At 47.0% G+C, this 16607-nt stretch overlaps 1 protein-coding gene across 1 annotated transcript in view; it reads left to right on the top strand.

Annotated features, from left to right (window-relative positions):
• LOC128350629 (cytochrome P450 2J5-like) overlaps positions 1 to 16607 on the top strand; it is an 87901-nt gene that overhangs the window by 52856 nt on the left and 18438 nt on the right. The window contains exon 7 of the mRNA XM_053309019.1: positions 12112 to 12299. Within this exon, the coding sequence (XP_053164994.1) occupies positions 12112 to 12299 (188 nt within the window). The remainder of the gene's footprint in view (positions 1 to 12111; positions 12300 to 16607) is intronic.

The raw sequence follows: 16607 nt of genomic DNA, 5'->3' as shown, positions 1-16607 counted from the left end.
ATTCTAGAACGCCAATTTCTAGGAGGATTGGAAATTGTCCTGTAGGATCAGAGGGTCCGGGCCCCGAGGGCTGAGAGCTAGTTTGAGCCAGTGGTTGAGAATGGTCATCCACACCCTGGCCTCAACTTTTAGCATACCCTATTCCAGGCATAGAGTAGCATTGGAGACACAGTAAGGCACTTGTAGGAACAGTCATAGGAATTTAGACTGGACATGTTCTAGTGAGGGAAGACTGAAGGGGGTTCCCGGGTGTGCACCATAGAGTAGTTGAGCCAGCAGCTTGGCCTCAAATAGTTTAAGCGCTGCTGGTATGTAGTGGCCACCTCTAGTCCGTAAGGACTTCAGAACGGCGGTGGAGCTTCTCTGTGCAATGAAGGCGACATGATCACAATGGGCCTTTCTTGTGCCAGAGGAATGAAGGACCACTCCCAGGTATGTGAAACAAGCAACCTGCTCAATTCTGTGGCTGTCAATATTCCAGTGGCGGATCTTGGGACTTCTGGCAATGGCCATGACCTTAGTTTATTGGTAATTAATTTCAAGTTGTTCACTCTTGCAGAATTGCGCTAGTGTTGCCAATGCTAACCCCTGCTAACTTGGCAAAGATGCACCTTTTAACGTGGTGATTCTTTTATTTAGAAGCAGGAGAGTAACTGGCCCTATCCACCCCCAGCATAGTACCTCCAGTGACTGTTGCTGGTGTCTATCTTAAGTTTCTTTTTAATTTGTGAGCCCTTTCGGGACAGGGATCCATCTTATTTATTTATTATTTCTCTGTGTAAACCGCGCCAATCCATTTTTGGAAGGGTGATATAGAAATCAAATAGATAATAATAAATAATTAATAAATGCCCTTCTGAGGCCTATAGGGGTCCTCGAGAGGATTGCCACATCGTCAGCCTATAGTAGGGTGGAAATGCTTCTTTCAGCCAGCTTGTGGGGATGGAAGTTTGGATTGCTAAGATGGCTTACTATGGCACTGTTGTAAAAGTTGACAAGAAATGGGGACAGAATACATCCCTTTTTGACTCCCTTTTGGGTCGGGATATGGTTTGTAAGGTATCCTTGGGGGCTACACCTTACCCTGAGTGTCCTGTCTGTGTGAAGGGTGCGAATTAGGTAGAGCAGACATCGATCAGTTGAGGAAGATTCCATCTTCTCCCATAGCTTAACTCGGGATATGGAGTCAATAGTTTTGCAGGAGTTTAGCGGGAAGTGTGTGGGTGAGCCTGGAACAAGCCCCTGCGATCATTATAACAATTAAAACACATATAAAAGTGACATCCAAGGTCTCCATGTGCAAGACGGCCCACCTGTGCTGTAATGTGGTGTGGGACATTCTGGAGCCAGAGGCACCACCAAATGCCCCCTCTCTCTCCAGACCCCACAAGTGGGCAGTGAGGGCCAGGAAAGCAGAGTGCATCCCACTCAATCAATCAATGTTTATTACGGTCTATGACCAGCACAACTAGAGGAGGGGAAAAAAACAATTAAAATATAAATAACAGTTAAAAAGATAGCAAATCAAATTGATCCGAGCAGGCCTTACACTGAGCCAACCTTAAATCCAACTGTGGCTTCTTGGAATCTATTGGATCCAATAACCTTCTTGGATGGGCCATTGTAATAGGCCCCTCACCTCTGCAGAAGTGGGACGTAACTGTAAGTCCAACCTAAAACAGATAGTGGTCCATCCATGACAATGGGGAAATCATAGAAGTCCCCACCCACAGAACACCACCACCCACAGAACACCACCCTGAATAGGGCCTCCTTTTGTATTTGGTTGTGGGGAGGGATATTTTCTGTGTTTTTTCTTAGCAGGTTGTTTCTTGTTTTTACATGTTTCCCTCCTCCCCCATTGTTTAGTAGTTTATTGATTGCTTTTTTGTTTTTATTGTATTGCATGGTTGTGGGTGGGTGGGCTTGTGTTAAATGGTGTTTTATTTAAATAGGGCTTTGGGGTTTGTTTTTGTTTTTGTTTTTAAAAAAACAAGTTTAAACCCAATAGGTTTTGCTTTAAAAAAAGATTGTTTGGTTCCCTCCTGCCCCAATACCTGTTCTTTAAAAAAGGTTGATCCCCTGCAAAAAAGTTTTTATTTAAAAGTCCCCCCCCACTCCATCTGTGTTTTTTTTTTAAAGATTCCTGCCACCCCATTAGGTTTTTTTTTTTTTAAGGTTCCCGCCACCCCATCAGGTTTTTTGTAGAAAAGGTTCCCCCCAATTGGCTGGTTTTTTTTAAAGGCTCCCCTCCCCCCATTGGCATTTTTAAAAAAGGTTTCTCTGTCTCAGGTTTTTGTCTTTCTTTTTTAAATCTCCCACCTCAATTTTTTAAAAACATTTTTCTAAATCTCTGATTAATCCGGTGGAGACTTGTCTGAGTGCTGTGTTGTGAGCAGGACTCGCAGCAGGGTGGCAGGCAGAGGTGGGAGAGGTCCCTTAGCTGCTGCTGGGAGCTGGGGTGGGGGCAGAGAAGATGCCCTCCTCCTCCTGGAGTCCCACAGGTCCCTGTGGGTGAATTCTTTGGCCCAGGTCAGCCGGAGGGGGAGTCTGTTGCCATCAAACCAATTCCCGAACCTGTGGTGTTGGTGGCTCCATCGGGTTGTGCCACCAGTGTTACTGGAGTCTGGTGGTGCGGGAGGCTCTCCTGCCTGGGCTCCTTCCATAGCAGGAGTGGAGGAGGCAGAGAGCAGAGAGAATGTGATGGCTGGCAGTGCAGCCAGATTTTCCCTCCCTCTTGTGGCCCCTCCTATGCTTATTTCTCCGCTCAGTGGGGGCCCCCTTGATGATGTCCAGGTCATGGTGGAGTCTAGTACTGGGTCCTCCCAGTCTGGCTCCAAGGAGGAAGGGTCTGCTGCTGAGGTGGAGGAGCCTGCCCTCCTCTGCCAATGAAGCTGGGCCCTTCTTCTTCTGCCCAGGGCGGAAGGGGGGTGGGTGATGGTGGTGGGGGAGCATCGGCAGCAGCCTCCCCATAGGAATACCATCACCCAAGAGGCCTAAGATGGCTCCCAGGGCGTCTGAGGCCACACAGAGCAGTGAGATTTGGAAGCACTTGAGGTCCCTCAAGATGCCCCAACCCCTGCTTGCTGTGTCCACTGCAGGGCACAAGTCAGTCAGGGCAAGGATTCCAAGCACCTGGGGACAACCTCCATGTGGCGGCACATGTGACGGCATCACCCGGGAGTCCTTGACTCTGCTGGCAGCGTTAGTGTGCCTTGTGTGTGTGCAAGTACTGCTGACAATGGTGGTGTGCCAGCTCCAAAAAAGCAGGGCATGCTGCCAGTCAACCGGTGGACACAGTCGGGCACCAAGCAGCCTGGTCACGTGGACCCACATCTCCTCACCTGCCTCATAGAGGAGATGATGACCACTGACGACTAACCTTTCCACGTTGTCAAGAACTCTGGCTTCTGCCAGATTCTCCAGCTGCTGGCACCCAACTACATGATCGTGGTCCCCTCCCTGTACCAACAGTGCAGGGAGCTCGTGTCAGCCATGCTGCAGGCGGCAACGGCTGGCACCAGCGTTCATTTCACCACTGATCTTTGGAACAGTGTGAGTGGGATGTTCTTACACAGGCCAGATCTAGATGCCTTCCCTCTGCTGTTCTTGAAGGTCGCTACAGTGGGACTCCTTATGTGGAGCATTTATGCCCCTGTGGTGATGGGGAAGTTGAAACTATCGAACATGTTTTGCTTCATTGCTCCTTTTATAGGGACTTACATTTAGAATTAATATCTCCACTGCTGGCTCGTTTTCCAGGAAATTTGCCTAGTCAACAAGTGGCTTTACTGCTTGAGGACAGTATTCCTGCCATCACTCGGAAAGTGGCGGGCTTTTGCGTGGCAGCTTGAAGATTGCATCAGTTTTTAATTAATAATTCTAGTGCTGCTCTATAACCTTTCAGTTATAATATTGTTGGTGGGTTAGACTGTTGATTTGCTATCTTTTTAACTGTTATTTATATTTTAATTGTTTCCCCCCCTCCTCTAGTTGTGCTGGTCATAGACCGTAATAAACATTGATTGATTGAGTGGGATGCACTCTGCTTTCCTGGCCCTCACTGCCCACTTGTGGGGTCTGGAGAGAGAGGGGGCATTTGGTGGTGCCTCTGGCTCCAGAATGTCCCACACCACATTACAGCACAGGTGGGCCGTCTTGCACATGGAGACCTTGGATGTCACTTTTATATGTGTTGTAATTGTTGTTAGCCGCCCAGAGACGTAAGTTTGGGCAGAGTATAAATTTAATAAAATAAAATAAAATAAAATAAAATAAAATAAAATAAAATAAAATAATAATAATAATAATAAGTACCACAAGGAGGAGGTGGAAGCCGTACTCAGCTGCCAAATCGAGGATTGGATCGGCAGGTTTCCACACCTCTCCCAGGGCTTCATTGTCACGGACAATGGCTCCAACATGACCGCCACCGTAGAGTCAGTGATGGAGTGTGTCAATATATGGTGTATGGTGCACATGGTCCATCTTGCTGTTAGGGATGCCCTCTGCTTTAAGGAGCTGAAGGCGTCCAGGGAACAGGGCCACCTCTTGACAGGTGCTGTTGCTGCCACAGCTGCACTGGTGGAAAAGTCCCACAAGATCACAGCCAATTTCCACCGAAGTGAGAAGTCCAGGCACCTGCTTCACGAGAGGCAGTGTGCCTACTGGCTTCCACACCACCTCATCCCAATGGATTTAGACAGCTGGTGGAACTCTACCTTCCTCTTGTTTCAGCACCTGTTGGAGCAGGAGGCTGCCCTCGATGACCTGGCAAGGAACAAGTCCCTCAGCATGTGTGACCTCTCCAATGTGGAGTGGAAGCTCATGTCTGAGATGGTGTTGGCACTCGAGCCTTTCCTGTTGGCCATGAAGAGCTTGTGTGCCAACACCACTCCTCTGAGCCAGGCCCTGCCCACAGCACTCTGCCTAGAGAAGCTGATGGGTAAACTCTGGACTTCACTGACCATGCCAGAGGGGCGTGCTCTGGCGGGAAGGCTTAGGACTGGGGTTGTCAACGGGCTGGTTGGTGCATTTGGTGACAAAGCGGAGTATGTCTTTACTTGTCTCTGTGACTTGACCATCAAGGGCAATGTTGTGCACGCCGATGACTTGCCCAGGTGGAGGGACCTCCTGGTCCAGAAAGTTAGGGAGGAGGAGGTCACTAGGACCCACAGAGACCAGGAGGTTGGTGAGGGTGTTCCTCTCCCCGAGAGAACCACACCCAGCAGCAGCAGTAGTGTGGGCGGCTTGGCGTCAGCTCCTGCCACTTCTTCTTCCCAGTCAAGCGGCGTGGCATCCCAGGCAGTGGTGTCAACGCAGCAGGCAGTTCCTACCACTAAATCAGCCCAGTGGTTTAAGCAGGTTTGCCTTGGTGCCTTGCCCGGTTTGAGGAAGGCTTAGCCTACCAGGTCCACCAGTGCTGCACAATGTGTTGCCCAGTACTTGGAGGAGCCTGTGGAGGAAGACCCAGAGATGGACCACGCACAGTTCTGGGCAACCTACCACCAAGTCTGGACAGACCTGTCGGTGGTTGCTGCATGCCTCCTCTCCTGCCCACCAACCAGCGTCCAGAGTGAGCAGGTGTTTTCACTTGCTGGCAACGTGGTAACACCCGCTCGGTCGTGGTTGGACCCTGGTGTGGTCAAGCAATTGGTTTTCCTCAAGGTGAACCTCCCCCTGCTGGGCTACCCCGAGCTGGAGGTTGAGCTGCACAAGTGATTGGCCCATGGTTGACTCATGGTGTTGGTTACCTGCCTGGCAGCAGCCTCCGCTCATCCCTACCTTTCCTCTTCCACCTTAAGCTGACAGCCGTGTGCCAACCAAGTTGCAGCATGCCCACTACTAGTGTTGTGACTTGGCAACTGATACACCCCCACTGCCATAACCTGATGCTGAACAAGCCCCTGATTCCACCTGACCACAGAATTTGGGGGGCCGTGGGCACACACACGTATACCAGGCACCAGCAGTGGTCTGCATGTGTGTAAACATGTGGGTTTTTTTAAATCTTGATTTTTAAAAAATGAATTTTTAAAAGGTTGATTCTCACAAAGACAAATTTAAACAAAACTTGATTCTCACAAAAATGCATTTTTTAAAATTTTGATTCTCACAAAGATGAATTTTAAAAAAGGTTGATTCTCACAAAGATGATTTTTTTCAAAGCATGATTTTCAATTTGTAAATATGTCAATTTTTAAATCGGTTCTGCTGCTTGGGGGGAGGGCAGCGGGACTGCCCAAATGTATGTCTGTAAATTTTTCTGTGTGTCCTTGTGTAGTTAGAAGTGTGTGCATGTGTGTGTGTGGTGTGTGTGTGTGTGTGTGTGTGCATGCATGGAGGCTCCATCTGTTTTGTGTGTGTGTGTGTGTGTGTGTTGTCAGTAGGTTTTTCCTTTCCTTTCTGTAGATAGTGTTTTTGGTGTGGTCCAAAGATGCGATGGACCAGACACAGTCTGAGGCATTTATTTCCCTACAGACAAAAGGCATGCATTGCATACATGAAGAGAAGAACAGAAGAAGACCCAGGTGCATGTTACTTTAAGTTCCCCTTCATTGTGTTGCTGTGTTTTTGCCTTGTTGCTCTTTCTTTGCAGATTGCATGCCGGGTTGGTTTTATTGCCTTGAACCGTCTAGTTAGGTCTTATTGGTTTGTAGCTGTTGTTGTGTAGCTAGTCTGTGCTGTGGTACGCTTTGGTCCCCTTGGCTTTGCAGTTGTTTCTGTGGTGGTTTTTTGCTTCCCAGTTGGTTGTCTTCTTAATTGTGTAACTGTGTGTGTGTGCGTAGGTGGCCTACTAGGGGCACAAAAGTGAGGTGGGTGGTGGGCACCCAGGGATGCCTACCACCCACCAAAACCCCTGCTAACTTGGCAAAGAGGCACCTTTTAATGTGGTTATTCTCTTTATTTAGCAGGGCGAGAGTAACTGGCCGTATCCACCCCCAGAACAGTACCTCCAGTGACTGTTGCTGGTGTCTATCTTATGTTTCTTTTTAGATTGTGAGCCTTTTGGGGACAGGGAGCCATCTTATTTATGTATTATTTCTCTGTGTAAACCGCGCCAATCCATTTTTGGAAGGGCGGTATAGAAATTGAATTATTATTATTATTATTAAATTGGACACTTCTGTGATTATTATTGAATTTTGGATGGTTTTTTCAATGTTTTTATTCCTCCCATAGGGAATAATGGGCATTTCAGACAGCCCCACCCCCTTTGGGGCATGCCAGGGCACCCCAAGGTGGGTCTTGGGGCACAGCAGGGCTTTCCTCAACTCCCCCCAGGCATCCCCAAGTTGATAGCATTTATTCTTTATTCAGGAACTTTTATACATTTTTTTGCCTCCCATGGAAAGCATTAAGACCTTTCTCATTAACAAAACAGAGTGTACTACAGGCTGAGTATCACTTATCGAGACATCCAAAATCCGGACACCACACCGTAACCAAAACAAAACAAAACAAAAAAACCTCGCCTCAGCTCACTTTAAAAATGCAGTCAAGCCACCTTCCTCAGGGCCAGGGCTGTCCTGCCACCACCGAGTCCCTCCCTGCCATGCCTCAAGTTCACTTTGTACATAGGAAACTGGCAGCCCACCACCACTGTCCTCCCACCACCAGCGCCTCCCGCCTCCTCCGCTCACCTCTTCAGCCATCCGCCTCCTCGCCGCCGCCATTGTTTCTCACCGCTGGAACTCTCATGTGCACTTGGGAGAGTTCTGCCTCCAATTCCAGACCCCATTCTACCAGAATTACATGGCTGTATAGAGAAGATTCCCAAATCTGGAAAAGTCCAAAATCCAGAACACTACTGGTCCCAAGCAGTCCGGATAAGGGATACTCAACCACTATCACCTACTGACCTAAATTACTTCATTGGTGTGACCTCTGAGTTCGCAGTTCACAGCAATGAAGTAATTAAGGTCATAGTACACTGTGTTCTATGAATGGGATAGACTCTCCCAATGCTTTCCAATGGAGGCAAAAAATATTTATAAAAATTCCTGAATAAAGAACAATAAATTCTATCAACTTGGGGGTGCCTGAAGGGAGTTGAGGCCAGTCCTGCCATGCCCCCAGACCCACTTTGGGGTGTCCTGGCACCCCGAAAGGGGCAGTGGGGTTGCCTCAAATCCCCATTATTCCCCTATGGGAGGAAAAAAATTTGAAAAATTCAGCAATAATCACAGAAGTGTCTGATTGCCTTAGGGTTTCGGTGTATGGTAGGCACCCCTGTGTGCCTACCACTCACCCCACTTTTGTGCCCCTAGGTGCTCTACATAGGGTATAATGAGTCAGTTTGTGTCCCCATTATACCCTATGTAGAACCATTTAGAACCAGTTTGAGTTGGGTTTGAATTTGAACCGAACCAAAGTGGGGGTTTGACCACAACCAAAACTGAACCTGCCCACACTGGTTTGAAGCTGGTTCGAATTCAAACAGAACCAGGCAAACTGGTTTTGTGCACATCCTTAGTTTTTGGAGCGCTTGCACTGAATCATAGGTCATCATAGGTCTCCAGAGGGGTGAGAGAAGGAGTCATTGACATCAAGTCTCTCCGGTAGCTTTGGAGGGTTCCACTGCAAGAAGTTCCTTTATATTTTTATCAAGCTGAGGTGTCTATTTGTCTTGACATCTCCAGACAGCTGTTCAACAAAGGGCACCAACTGGAGGGAGAGCAACAAATGATTGCTATCTAGGTAGGAAAGGACCTTAAAGTTCACAACAAAAGGGAGCAAGTTCTCAGTAACAGCAATATAATCAATAGAACTTGTTTTGCAGCCGGATAGATATGTGAATTCCCCTGCATAATCACTCACAGGGGAGCCATTTAGAATTAGAAGATTAAGTCTGGCAGTTGTTTGAGCTAGACAGAGAGCTGCATAATCTGATCTCAGATCCTTTGAAGAGTGGATAAGGGGTAGGAGCTTGGTCTCCAGGCTTGGGGTGGGGAGCTGATGTTAAGAGAATAAGGTGTAGTTGTCAGGCCCCATCCTAGCATTGAAGTCACCCACCCCCATCTCCACCAGCACTTCAGAGTTGGCCAGAAGAAGGTCATTTGTGTAATGCTCAAGCTTGGCCCATACAGAGCAGATTTCGAGTTCCCATTGCTGTGGTGATAGATACACATTGATTATTAATAGTGATCTGGGTCCAAAGTGGATTAATATTGCCATAGTATAGTATTTGAGTGAGGTGAGAGGTGTCAATGTTACCCGCAGGGAGGTGGAGACTAATATTGCCAGTCTTCCTTTGAGCCTTCCATACCCTGTCCCAGGAACTGCCCTCACTGAGAATGAGTGATATCAACTGAGTGCAAAGTTGTCTGCTGTCCAGGTTTCCTCAGCAAAATTATGTCAAACTGAGAAAGAAAGCTATTAGAATCTGTATCCATGTGATGGTGCCACCCAGCCAAATTCCAGGATGTGACTTTGATCCTATGATCATCAGGGGGAGGTCATAAGGTTGAGGTGGGAGTAGGATTTAGGTGTTCATCAGCAGGCCTGCTGCTCTTGCCGAGATAGGGACAGTGAAGCAGCACATGTTAGCACCTGCTCTGGTGGCCTGAGTGGCACTGGAGTGGCACTCAGGGGAGTCAATGCTTCCTTCAAAGGCACAGACTGTCTTAGCTCCAGTCCTGAGAGTTTGTCAGGGGATTCATGGGTGCTCACTGTCTCAGAGCAGTTGCCTAATGCACTCAGCATGCTGTCAGGCTCAGAATGAGTATCATATTTCAGGGGTGTGCCAGAGCAGCAAACCTGAAAGGAGGTGGGTGCTTCACCTAGTTCTAGTCCCCGAGTGGGGCTGTCATCGCTATGCTCCAAAGGACGTTGCTGAATGGTGTGGTGGGTTGGCAGGTCCCTCTTCAAAGACAGGCTGTCTGGGGCAATCAGTGCAATGATGTTTTTGTAGTGGGGGTCACTGGCAGATGGCAGCCCTGGGCAGACTACTGTCAGGGCGTTGCTCTTCAAGGGCATCACAAGAAGAGCTCAGTCTCCTACAGGGCATGGCACTTGGGGAGGGGCTGCAACAGCAAGGGCTTATTAGGGGCATCCTGCTTTTGCTGTATCTCACTGGAGTTTGCAGGAGTCAATACATGTGTGCCTTCTCTGGGAGTAGGAATGTCCCATATAATACTGGTCCCTAACTCAGAGTCCTCTGTAGTTACCTCAGCTTTTGCAGCAACCTGGCTTGTCCCTTGTGCAGCCTCAGCTCCTGTTCTCCTGCACAGTCCTGTGGGGTTTAGCCCCACACTGTTTCTTCTTGCTTGTGATTCCAGCCCTTCAGAGAGCTTCCACTCTCTGCTAGTGATTGCACAGCTCTTTCTACAGTCCCAGCTCTGATCCTCTCTCAGACTGTGCCAGCAATTCTTCAGTTCTGTACTCTCTCTCCAGACTATATCTCTTCCAGTCTTCAGCTTTGATTGCACTCTGAACTCTTCTTCTGACTCTGACTCTTAACTTCTCCAAACTTTACTGAAACTCTGCTGAAGCAGCCTCCCTATATATACCCAAATTTCCCTGTCATACTTTTCAAAATACCCAATCAGAATAACTCAAATTCTCGCTATTTTTCAAACCCCCCTTTCCCTCCCAAATCAAATGGTTTTCTCTCAGAACTGAAACTACAGGACAGCAACCATGGACTTTTGACCCTATCAGCTTTATTAATACAGAAACTAGCAAGGTAATTTACAATATACCATCTTATTTACAAAAAAAGAGGTTTATGCCTTATTCCTCCACAGTATCGATTTTATCTTATAGATTCTATTAATAAGTAAGTATGTCTAGAGAAGTATTTCCTATCACAAAGCATCACAAAAATCAAAAGCTTAGAAGAATTATAATAGATCAAATATTTATACAGATAACTAGAAAGTATGCCCTTAAAACAGTGAGCAGTAGGACAGTGAATAAGATTCCTGTGAATGGAGAGGGAACTTACGTCCAGACCAACTACTGGGTTGAGAGTCTGCTTTGGATTGTGAATCTTCCTGCAGTGTAAGATCTGAAAATGCTCAAGAGCTTGAATAAAAATGCATCATGGTGGAAAGAAGTGAAATAACCAAAACTGGAATTATGTCTTTGAAATACTAGGTTCCAGTCAGCACACAGCCCACCACATTTTGTAACGGCTGAAGACAGTTTCCAAATTCTTTCCAAAGGTAGTTCCAGGTAGAGAACTGCAGTAAAATACGTTACAATAGTCCTGGACATTTTCCTTCAAAAAGTCAATCATTTATATCTTAACCTTGGCAATAAAATAGAAGGGGGAGGGGAGGAGTTCAGGTTTCTTCCAATGAGCAGAAAACAGACTCACGAGATTTTGGAGTGGGAAGGAACCACTTCAATCTTCTGGTCCAGCCCCCTGTCCAGAAGAGGAATGGGCTACAGCATTCCTGACAGACAACTGCTCAGCCTCTGTTTGAAAACCTCTTGTGAAATAGACCCACACCCACTTCACTTCAGAAGGCTCTGTGCCACTATTGAACAGTTTCTGCATTTTGGAAATTCCTCATAATGCCTAGCCTGGATCTGTGTCCATGCCATTTCAACCCATTGGTTCTAGTCTTGCCCTCAAGGGCAACAGATGAGAGGTTCACTCCCTTTTCTATGTGACTGACTTTCAGGTATTTGAAGATGGTTAACATTATCTCCCCCTAATTTTCTCTTCTGAAGACTAAACATACCTATTCTTCATGATACTTGGTTTCTAGATCACTTGTCATCTTTTCTGATCCCATTCCAGTTCATCAATGTCCTTCCTAAAATGTGGTGCACTCAGAACTGGACGCAGTATTCCAAGTAGGGCCTTAAGAGTGCAGTAGACAGTGGAACTATTAGGCCCAACCTGTAATCTTCTGACAAGAAACAGTAGTGATATTGTTGGGAGGGGACATTTGGCACTGTCAAATCAGTTCGTATTGTTGCAGAACTCTGAAATGTCCGTCAGAACTTGTCCGCCTTCCCATCATAACCCTTACAATTCAATGGTTTTTCAGGTTTTGTAATAGAATGATGAGAGATTAATTTCTTCATGATTGCTTGACTTTCCTGAGATGAATGCAGTGTCCAAACTGAAGCCTCCTTTTCTACTGTTTTCTTCAGATAAGGTCCAAAAGGAAATAGAAGATGTTTTTGGTTCCTCTTCCTTAATCTGCTATCAAGATCGGAAGAAACTACCCTATACCAATGCAGTAATTCACGAAATCATGCGTTACAGATATATTTTATTATTTGGAAGTGGCAGACAGACTGCACAGGATGTGAACATATATGGTTTTCATATACCCAAGGTACAGAAGATTGACATGGCTGCACTTCTGTATCTCAAGAGCAATAACCATCCAAAAACCTGTAAGGCAAGAAAGCCTGGTTCTTCCAAAAACTTGTACCACATTGCAAAGGGTAGGGCTGTGTAGTCATGTTGGTCTGGTAGGAATGCTGGACCAAATATGCCCATTGTTTGGCACTATCATAAGGACTTCAAACATAACAGTAGGGAGCTCCAACAGTTGATAGTTCAACTAAAATTCCTGTTGTCCTGTCTGAACTTTTAGTTCTGGCATTCTTGTCAGACGAGGCTGATTTAAAACGAGTACAACTTTGAAATCTGGAGAGGGGGGCAATGGTAACTTGCGTGGAGAACTTTTTAACCCTGAAGGACCCTGCAGGAATTGCCATTGCTCCCCACCTCCCAGTCTCAGGGGTGCAGCCCTCAAAATGATGCCCAGGATCTGGCTTAGAGAAAAAGTCTGTCTAAGTGGGCATCCGGGCAGATTTTTGAGGGCTGCTCCCTTGAAATTAGGAGAGAGAAAGCAAAGGCAATCATCACTGGGAACCCTCTGTCCCTATGGGTCCCACATGGTATGTTGCCATAGCCCCCACCCCCATTTTGGGGGGATGCAGACATAAAAATCAACCCCGGAGCCAGCTTAAAAAGACTTTCTCTCTAACCCAGCTCCAAGACTGTATTTTGAGAGCTGCACCAATGGGACCTGGAAATGGGAAGCAGTAGCAACTGGGGCTGTGCAAACAGGTTTGAACCAGTTCAGTTAAACAGTTTGGTTCCTGTTTCCACCCCGTGTTCAGTACAACCACAGATCAAACACCCCCAAATTTTCGGGGGGGGGTCACAAATGTTTTGCAGGGTTTTTTAAAACAAATGCTTAACCTTACTCCCTTCTGGGGAGTTGCTGGAGGCAGCGGGGGGGGGCGGGATCCTGCAGAGGTCCTCCCCCCCGCCAGCTTTACTTATGGCTCCCTCTGGCCAGTTCGGCCGCTTTTCAGCCTTCTCTCGGCAGCGTGGTGGCCATTTTGGGTGCACCTGTGCATTTTATTTTTTTTATTATTATTACATTTATATCTCGCTCTTCCTCCAAGAAGCCCAGAGCGGTGTACTACATACTTGAGTATCTCTTTCACAACAACCCTGTGAAGTAGGTTAGGCTGAGAGAGAAGTAACTGGCTCAGAGTCACCCAGCTAGTTTTATGGCTGAATGGGGATTTGAACTTGGGTCTCCCAGTCCTAGTCCAGCACTCTAACCACTGCATCACGCTGGCTCTCTTTTGGCCTCTGCATGGCCCGGAACGGATTGCAACAAACAAGCCCCAGAAGCATTTACGTGTAGAGTTTCCTTTGGTGTCTAGGCACCCAACAGGTTCGTGTGGGGACACTGATAACTCATTTTTTAAAAGGAGGAGGTGAAGGTTTGGGGAGGGGCAAGGATGAAGAAATGACTTTAAGGGAGTTCTCGCCTTGTTTCCTTTGTAGAAACACAGAGTGGTTGGGACTGCCTAAAAGAGACAGACGGCAAGATATGTAGGAAACAGAAGGAACTAGGTAGTTAGACTGATAGGCATACACAATCCTGACTAAAAGAGGCACTATTCATCCAATCCGATGTAGAACCCAATAGACCGGGATAGGTGCTGAGGCTAGCTCACCGTAGCAATAAAAACACATTTTGCATGTGCTCAGATGTACATTCTGCTCTCATGAGCTGGACATTCAGAACAGGTTCTGGGAATAAACCCTGGTGAGCCTTTGCTCAAATTAAGCTGTTACAGGTCCTGTGGATATTTCCTTTCATGTTCATTGGACAGGAGGTAGGGTGACTACGAAGCGATCGCCGAGTGTTTTGTCGGGGAGGCACAAAAGGAAAGAGTTTCTGAAATGATTAGGGAAAGTTGAGAATTGGCCAATTCAGTTACTGTTAAGGCTCTCTCTCTCTCTCTCTCTCTCTCTCCCATCCCCGGCGTCTCTCCTTCTCCCAAGGAGTTGATGTGTTAATTAAGGATTTGGTGAGAGCCCCCAGTCAGGTCACCTCATTTCTCAGATCAGAAATTATTTCAAGTGTCCTTCTGCGTTCTCAGAAATGACAACAGCAAACCAATAAGTGCTTGAAATGAAAGGGGGGTGCTGCCTGGCCCCCGAGGCAACAGCTTTTCACACCGCCAGCTTCCCGCCCCCCTGCACCCTTCCCCTCCTCCTCCTTCTGAACTTGTAGCAGCCCAGACAGAAAGAAAGGGCAGGGGGAGGAGGAGGGAGCGCGGGGAGGGCTGTATCAGGCCCTAATTTAAAGTCTTTGGAAGAGGCGAGTGGTGGGGACCAGGCAGGTTCTTTGCATGTGCCTCTGGGTGGAGGCGAGTGGGCGGGTGGAGGAAGGGAAGACTCTTCCTCACATTCTTCTGCTGGGTTCAAAGCAAAAGCAGTCATATAACATTGTGGGTCTGTTTACATTTGTTTAACCAGTAACGTCCATACAGTCTAAGTGTCAGTCTTGGAATTCTGGCCGGCCAGAATTTCTCTCATAGGGCGTACAAGGTCTTTGTGACTTTTGCTATGGGGGCAGGTTGCTTTGCAATGGGGTTCTCCCTCCTACACACACAGTACACACAGGCTGGATATTTCTGAGGAGGGACTCCAAAGAGCACCTTTCATTTTCTAAGCTCTCAGCTTTTCAAATGTTGCTGAAATAAAAGATTCTAAAAGTGAGAATGACTCCTCTCATAGCCTGAAGAGAATAGCGGGTGTTTGCCCCCCCCCTTTCTATTTTTAAGACGCTATTTTTATTGACTAAATGATCTGTGACAAAATGACCCTTCCATGCCTCCCTCTCCCTTTCCTCATTATTCCCCCAAACGACCCCATCACGCCTTCCCGGCCCACAATTTTTGTTTATTCGTTCCATCAAATGCAACAATCCCCACCTATCCCCAAGGCAAACTGGATAATTAGAGGGGAGGGGAGGAAGCCGGCTCTTTAGGAAAACCTGGCTGGCATCCTTTGGATAGATTTTGGTTCTAAACTGAAGGGCTGGCGGGGCTGGAGGTGGCTGTCAATTTCAAATCAGCCCAGTAAAAAGGGCGTGGAGACCGACAGCACAGTGTTTATACAACTCCTTTCTCAAAGCAATTGATGTATAATGAAATAATAACAGAATTACACAGCCTGCAATAGTTTGAATAATAGTTCTCTGCAAGAGAAGCTGCTTTACCTGTGAGTGCAAAGCACTGTCAAAGCTATGTCCTTCTGGTAGTATTCTATCCCCCATAGGTTACAGCGACCGACTGTGGAATGTAGATATGTAGAAAGGCTGATATGACTAGGATGAAGCTGTCTGTCTGCCCGTGTACATGTTTGTGGTTTGTGCCTGGCCTTGGTTAGGTACTCTGGCAACAACATGCTGTTTTCTTTCATGGATGACTTTTGAATTTTTCTTGTATAAAGGTATGGATGTTTGAAAGAATTCTTGTTCCTGCACATTGGCATTAGCCAAGGCAGCACCTCTGTTCTTAAGGCAGAATACAATGCTTTGATCTTTAAGTCCTCTCATTTGGGCTGATTATTGACTCCATCTGCCCAGAAACGAACCTCCCTTATTGGGGACAAGGTTACCCTGATACATCACAATTGGTTCTCTCTCAGGCTGGAATCCACAATCTGAAATTCACAACCCGCTTATATGGAATAGTTCTAACTCGATTTCTTATTTCAGAACCAACAGGACAGAAATCAAGTTAAAGCCACCTTCCTTCAGTTAACTAGATTGCTATAGATTCATGTTAACAAAAGGACGCCCACCTTTACAACAAAATGAAACAATACAATTAAAAAGGAGGGGGGCAAATAGGCGAGCAAGAGGTGAAGGAACTGGCTTCCCCTCTTCCCCCATGATTAATGTGATTTCTTCCCTTCCCTGCAGACCGGATTCCCCAATCTGGAAAACCTAATGTGGATATGAACAAGAAAGGGAAAAGGAGAGAAAGCGCAGGTGTCCCCTTTCCCTCTACACTGTGCTGTACCTTTGGGTTATTGCCATTAGTGGTAAAAGAGCAGATGGCAAAGATTGGGGTAAAGCCACTGCAGAAGAATAGCCCAGAGGGAGCGGGTGGCACAAGTCTTGTCCTGTTTCCATCCCAGTAACATTTCCCAGCCCAGGGTGGATTTTCTGGTCACATTCAGTGCCTTAAAGTTCCAGAAAAAGTGCCCTCCCCAACCCTGGACCTGCATGTGATAGGGCTGCAAGAAATTCTGGTGAAGCAGGTGGGTCCCTGCTCTTGTGCAATCCCATCCCATTTATTTCTCAAACGTAAGACTC

The sequence above is a fragment of the Hemicordylus capensis genome, chromosome 3 (assembly GCF_027244095.1).
Source record: "Hemicordylus capensis ecotype Gifberg chromosome 3, rHemCap1.1.pri, whole genome shotgun sequence".
Classification (NCBI taxonomy): domain Eukaryota; kingdom Metazoa; phylum Chordata; class Lepidosauria; order Squamata; family Cordylidae; genus Hemicordylus; species Hemicordylus capensis.
Note: the sequence above shows the minus strand (reverse complement) of the source record. Positions and strands in the feature narration are given on the sequence as shown.